The 7082-nt window shown below is 33.3% G+C and overlaps 2 protein-coding genes and 1 long non-coding RNA gene across 3 annotated transcripts; all 3 read right to left on the bottom strand.

Moving 5' to 3' along the window:
- Window positions 1-996: 996 nt before the first annotated feature.
- LOC125607099 lies at window positions 997-2050 on the bottom strand. The gene is made up of 2 exons (XM_048776793.1): window positions 2015-2050; window positions 997-1449 (listed from the first exon to the last, which is right to left on the bottom strand). Exons 1-2 carry the CDS (start codon window positions 2048-2050, stop codon window positions 997-999), a joined length of 489 nt encoding a protein of 162 aa, XP_048632750.1.
- Window positions 2051-3207: 1157 nt separating this feature from the next.
- Window positions 3208-5146, bottom strand: LOC111214685. Its single transcript, XR_002664039.2, has 2 exons — window positions 3549-5146; window positions 3208-3473 (listed from the first exon to the last, which is right to left on the bottom strand). It is a non-coding gene; the product is annotated as an uncharacterized LOC111214685 (long non-coding RNA).
- Window positions 5147-5276: 130 nt separating this feature from the next.
- LOC106434332 (extensin) lies at window positions 5277-6555 on the bottom strand. Its single transcript, XM_022694292.2, has one exon. The coding sequence runs from the start codon at window positions 6499-6501 to the stop codon at window positions 5434-5436; it is 1068 nt and encodes a 355-aa protein (XP_022550013.2). The 5' UTR covers window positions 6502-6555; the 3' UTR covers window positions 5277-5433.
- Window positions 6556-7082: the final 527 nt, after the last annotated feature.

Below are 7082 nucleotides of genomic sequence, written 5' to 3'. Positions count from 1 at the left end.
AGCCCACAAGGTCCTATTATAAAACTTAGTAGCCTTCTAACCGCCCATAGTTTATTTTCTCATGAAAGTTTACCAACTAATATGATTTCGTCATTTCATATTCGACATCTTTTAAAAAAGATATCCCTACTCACAACGATTTTTTACTTATATAGACGCAAATAACATTTTAAATTTTGAGAATTTCATTTATAGTCTTTTTATCATATTGCTTGAAAAAATCCAATAGATGTTGAAGAAAAAACCATAAAATACAGAAAGGTGCATGTTTGTCGGCTCCACCGGTGAGTGGTGACTCCGGCAAAGCCCACAAGGGCCTATTATAAAACTTAGTAGCTTTCTAACCGTCCAAGTTTATTTTCTTACGAGGGTTCACCAACTAATATGATTTCATCATTTCATATTCGATATCTTTTAAAAAAAGAAAAAAAATATTGTCAAGTTATAGTATACTTTTAAAATAAAAAGATAAAAAATAAAAAAATAATAGTAGCTAAAAAAAATATTTAAAATTTTTTTTAAGTCGGTAGCAAAACACTAAATTCTAAACCCTAAACCTTTGGTAAATCCTAAACCATTGGATAAATTCTAAACTCTAAATCAAAGACACTAAACACTAAAATACTAAACCCTAAACCCTAAATCCTAAACCCAAAAATTAAAAATTATGTGAAGATGGTCGTTACACTTTTTTTCTTTTTGGTAAAAATGTTAAAATTTTACACAATTTTCAGTTTTAGACAGAAATTATACAGAAGTTAGTAGCAGAAAAGAAATTAAACTAAAAATTAAAAGAGAATAAAAGAAGATACAGCTACTAGAGATCTTGAAACAGAGCAAAATAGACGAGCAGAGACCAGAGCTCGACCAAAGAAGCACATTGCCAAATGGGGAGGAAACCTTTGATGATACATGAGACCAAGTCTTGTTAGAAATTGGCTTGCCCGTAAAGCTGCTCCAAATGATTGGAAACATCCCCAAACAGCTTTGAAGTCCTCAGCCGCAGGAAAGCTCGAGGTTCAAACCACCACCGGAAGCGAGAAACAGAGAGCTCCTAAACTTTTTGTCCATATTCAGAACGAGCTCACAACACTCTTTGTCCAAAGAGAAATTGTTCCCTGCCCAACTCGAAAAAATCTGCGACAAACATTTCTCTCCCACTTTAGACTTATCACCTGTCAAACAGTTCTCTGGCTCAGCGGACTGTGACACGAGAACTGACTGAAACAGGCCAAATGATCCTCTCGGAAGACCTGGAATGTTAGGAAGTCCAGGAATCACCGGAATTTGAGGGATAGGAATGTTTGGTATTGAGATTTGAGGGATGTTTTGTATACCGGGGATTTTTGGAAACCTGTGGATGTTGGGAATATTAGGGAACGAGCCAGGGGTGAAGTTTCTTTTGTGAACAGACGGTTGGTTTTGGGAGCGTGACGAGGCATAGGAGAGCTACGATAACAATGAGGCTCTTCATCATGGTGTAAGGCGATGTAAACGAAGTAAATATATCAGAGTGAATAAAAGAAAAATGAGCGAGGATGGATCCGATTATATAGATATCTGATTATTCACATATATTAAAATCACGTAGTATATATCTCACAATGTCGTTACTACAGCTGAATAGAATAAAAATTTGAACGGTTTTTGAAAAGGATGAAAATATATATCGAATATCCTTTCTGAATCATTTGATTATTTGATATGTTGAGATATTGAGTCAATTGACGAAGACGTCAGAAATAATCATCAACAGAACCTCGAGTATATAATGAGTTTGTTTGTTTTTGTTTTTTTTTGTTTTTTTTTTTGCTAAAATGAGTTTGTTATACAACAAAGATTTTTGATTTTTTTCTTTTTGACAACTAAAAGATCGTCAGGTTAAAAGTTGCTGAATACTATATATATAGTAAATATCTTTAAGCATTTGACTGAAGGATACTTTTAAGAATATACTAAAGGATATTTTAAACTAAGAGTGTCAACAAATTAAAATTTTAGCAGTTGAGCTAACCAATGTGTTGATCCTATTGTTACGTTGCACTACCATCTTTTTAGATAAATATTTATTTCTTCAGTAAATGAATATCCATACCAAAAGCATATTGTTATACATGTAATATAATACAATATTTTATGTTTTTTTTAAGTTAAGTTGTACATTAGCACAATCTAACTAAATTAAAGACTTGGAATGAAAATCACGAAAAGAAAACTATATCCACTTATATTTAGCAGATTATAAGACTTTCAAGAAAAAAGGTAAAAAAAAAATTGAATAATATATATATATATATATATATATAAATGAAAAGAAACATATTCGTGGTACATTTTGTGTTCTTAATTAATCTTTCCCCGAATATTGGAATGAAAGACTAATATTATGATTTATTGTTTAAGTTCACTAACCAATAGGATTTTATTATTTTATATTCGATATCTTTTGAAAAAGGAAATAAAATATTGTCAAGTTATATTATGTTTTTAAAATAAAAAAATAAAAAATAAATAAAAATAGTAGTAGTTAAAAAAAAAGATTTTTGTAAAAAGATACATCTTAAATTTTTTTTTTGTAACTATTATTATTTTTATTTATTTTTATCTTTTTATTTTAAAGACATAATATTATTTGACAATACTTTGTTTTATTTTCTAGGTTCATCCTAGATGATAAACCCAAGAATAAAATATTATTTATCGTTGAATCGGAATAGATATGATACAACAGTCACTACAAGAAAATAAGGATATTGTGACGAAATTTTCCGTCACAATAGTAAAGAATTCGTAACAATATCATCATTGTTACGTTTTTGTTACCAATTATTAATGGTTACAATACGTGTGTCACAAATGTTCTGGAGTAACAAAAATGTCACAATTTCTTGCGACTAGACTTTTTGTAACAAATCGTCACACATAGTTACATTGTATACTAGTAATAGAACTGTAGCAATTTCTTACTTATTAAATTACCGTCATTGATACTGACAATATATATTGTCTCAAACCGTCATTATTCATAACTAATATATCTTTCGTATGGTAAAAATATTAGTCACAAAACATAATAATCAATGACGAAATAAATAATATTTATCCGTTACTATAATTGCGTAACAATTTTTTGTATTTTGTAACATTCATTATGAAATTAATTTGTCATAATTAAACGTCTAAAAGTATGACAGTAATAGTAACATCTCAGTTTCAATTGGTTACTGTCTATAAATCGAAATAAATATAACTCGGTTTACAAAATGAAATTGGTTTAAAATAAAATTCGGTTTAGATAACTAAACCAAATCATAAAAAACAATTCAACCCTAAAAAAAATAAGCAGCCATGCGTGCCTCGCCTTGCCTCCTGCAGCCGCCATGTCTGGCCTTGCCTCCGCCGCACAACAGCCACTGCGACCACCGCTGGTCTTGTCTCATCCACCATCAAGCTTCTTCTGCATCATCACCTTCCTTTACAAAAAACAAACAAAAATCAGATTCAAAGAGAGAGAGACAAAGACAGAGACAGAGAGAGATATGTCGAACCGTGGTGGAGTGGTGGTGGACGGCGAGCGTGACATCAAATGATGGAAGACAGAGAGATCACTCATCCAATTATTCAACCTGCACCAAAATAAAAGCCATGCAGAAGAGAGATGATGGAAGTAAAACTTATAATAAACGACCATTAACGGAGGCGGTAGAAGATGGAGAGCGATGAAGGCAGAGCTCTTGCGAGGGTACACGGAGCAGAGATCTTCTGACGAATGAGAAGAGCGGAGATGCGGAGGCCAGCAGTTAAGGAAGCATATGAATGGAGATCTGAAGAAAAGGAATAACTTTGGTCCATTGGATCCAATTTCATCCGACGGTGAAAAGCTTGATCCTTGTGCTTGTGAATCAGCCAATAGGAACTTTTTGGCTGTTATACTTTATTTCTCAACTGACAGAATAAGTTTTATTCTTCTTTTTTTTGTCAACAAGTTTTATTCTTTAATGTTAGTTGTTTTAGAGTTTTTGTTTCTAATCTCATTTCGTACAGCGATATAATTTTGGTTTCTAATTTTTCTTTAGTTTTTATGTTTATTATAAGTTTTATTGTTGATAAAAAAAAAGTGTTATTAAAATTATAAGTTTTAGAGTACATGTTATATAGTTCTAGATATGAAAAATAGATTTAGAAATGAAATTTATGATATATGATTTGGAGTTTGAGGTTTAAGTTTAAAATTTAGAAAATATTTAAAAATAGTTTGAAGTATGTATATGACTTAATGTCTTAAGATATAAGGTTAAGTATGAGTATATGGTTTGAAGTATATGTAAGGTTAAAAGTTTAAGTTAAAAAAACTTGGGATTTAAGATTTTTAAGAAAACAAACTTTGAAGTTATGTTTAAAAACAATTAAAGTTTAAAAACTATATTTGAAGTTCAGATTTATGATATAGGGTTTGATGTAGTTTAGGGTTTAGACTTGAGATTTGGACTTAACTTATTTGATTCAGGATTAAGTGTTTGGAGTATATAGGTTTAAATTTTTAAAATATATATTTGAAGTTACAGTTTAAGAATTAATTTCTAAATTTTAAAAGATCAAATTAATTATTTTGTATGTAAAATTAAGTTTAGGGTTTAAGTTTAGGGATTAGTCTATAAAAAGGTTTCATATTCAACCACAAAAGAAAAATGATAAATCATGGTTTATTTTTTGAAACCAATGATAAACTATGGTTAAAACTGGAGCTACATAAATAAAACTTACAAGATCATCCAAATAATTGTGTGCTTGAAAAGTTACAACATTTTTTATTTGTTATCCTTTTCAATTTTTTGATCACAAACATTTAGTATATAAACGGAGTCATAACCTTTAGTCACAGACTCGCATAGTTGTCGCCATGGTAACAATAAACATAGTTACAATTATGTCACATTTTTTGTCTCATTTATTTTTGTCATATTTATGTCACTAAATGTGACATAATTTGGTTACAGCAAAACCGGTCACAATATTGTGACCAAATAACTACTCTTTTTTGACATAAAAGATCAGTTACAAATCAGTGTCTGTTATGTCACAAATATGTGACTAAGAAATCTAGTCTCAAAAAATCGTAACAATAGCTCCTTTTTCTTGTAGTGAGTTTTGTTTCCTAAAAATCCTTTTTAATTAAGTCCAAAAAAATATTTCTTCTCACTGCGATTGAATATAGGGAAAATTTGGTATCTACTTTTATCTCTCGTTGTAAACAAAAAAACAGGCTAGGAAGACAATAAAAGAAAGCCATGTTATTCATTAATTAAAACGTTGTACTAAAAGAGGCGTCCATAAGATATAGACGACAACAATATTGAATGACTAAACGGAATCAAAGAAGTAAAAAAACCATTAAATAAAAATCCCTAACTAAGAAAAGAAGCGAAGAACTAGCTAGAAGGAGACGTGGCAAGTGCAACGAACAAGAGGAACAAAGTGAGGATCGTAGAAGTATCCCCAAATGACGTCGTCGCATTCATTTTTCATGTTGACGATAAGGTTGCAACAATACTTACTGACTTTAAACAACCTCGTGTAGAAACTGATCGCCATCTGCCCCCGACAAAACCCAACTTGCCCCATGTTTCTATAACATCTTCCAATGTGTTCCAATGGAAACTCATGATGATGATGATGCTCCTGAGGGGGGTTTGATGGCTGGCTAGGAGATGATGACTCATCATCACTTGGCGGCGAAGGAGACGGAGACTTCTTGGGAGTTGGAGGTGGAAGAGATGGTGTTGGCGGCGGTGGAGATGGAGTTTTCTTAGGAGTTGGAGGAGGAAGAGATGGTTTTGGCAGTGGTGGAGATGAAGCTTTCGTTGGAGTCGGAGGAGGAGGAGATAGTGTAGGTGGCGGCGGAGATGGAACTTTGGTTGGAGTCGGAGGAGGAAGAGATGGTGTAGGTGGCGGCGGAGATGGAACTTTGGTTGGAGTCGGAGGAGGAAGAGATGGTGTAGGTGGCGGCGGAGATGGAGCTTTCGTTGGAGTTGGAGGTGGAGGAGATGGTGTAGGTGGCGGCGGAGATGGAACTTTAGTTGGAGTCGGAGGAGGAAGAGATGGTGTAGGTGGCGGTGGCGGTGGGGATGGGGATGGAGCTTTCTTGGATGTTGGAGGTGGAGGAGATGGTGTAGGTGGCGGCGGAGACGTTTTGGGAGTGGGTGGCGAAGGAGACGGAGTAGTTGGTGTTGACGGTGACGGCATTGTTGGAGTTGGCGGAGAAATGGAAATGGAAATGGCAGGAGCAGACCCGTTGCTATAAGTACATCTCCAAACTTTAGAGTCCCCATAGTTAAACTTTTGGGAAGTGCTCATAAACATCTGGTTTGTTGAGGCTTCCGACGGATGTGGCCATCCTTGGGTAGGTTTTAGCCCGAATCTCAGGTTCTTGCCGACGGTTGCGGTAGGAAAAGCGACGATGCAGAGGATAGCTGCTGCCACTAGGACGATGGAGCTTTTCATGGTTTTTATTTTGTGGGGAATAATTTGTGAGAAATGGATGCCCGACTATATGGCTTATATAGAGAAAAGGATTTTAAGATATTATTGAAATATTTTTAGGTTAGATGTATCTATTCTGTTAAAGCATGATCCTATCTATGAAATCTTTTGTTATCTCACGCTGATATCCCTTTATTCTCTCTTTTTTATATACAGTTGCTGCATTGTTCTAAGCAAAGCACGATATGAACTAAAGCTTTTAGTTTTCAAACGTTGCTAAGCTTAAATCAGAAATGACATTACATTCGACTCACACGAAATGTTCTTCTATTCCCTAAAGGATGAATCTAAACCCAAAACACAAACTCTAAACCCTCTTTTAATGGTTAAACTATATTACGATAAGGTTTGATGACCATCACAACTTAACAGAAATTTTGATAAAGTGAAAAAATTATTTAACATTTTATTTAAGTTCACAAAAACAAGTCCATGAATGCCTTTACGATATGCTAGTACTAAACTGAAATAAACAATTTTGAAACGAACTTTCAAGGTAAGTTTTTGTTGTGTGTTATTATTTAGTTTTTTCTATACGTTAC

The sequence above is a fragment of the Brassica napus genome, chromosome A1, assembly GCF_020379485.1.
Source record: "Brassica napus cultivar Da-Ae chromosome A1, Da-Ae, whole genome shotgun sequence".
Lineage (NCBI taxonomy): Eukaryota > Viridiplantae > Streptophyta > Magnoliopsida > Brassicales > Brassicaceae > Brassica > Brassica napus.
Note: the sequence above shows the minus strand (reverse complement) of the source record. Positions and strands in the feature narration are given on the sequence as shown.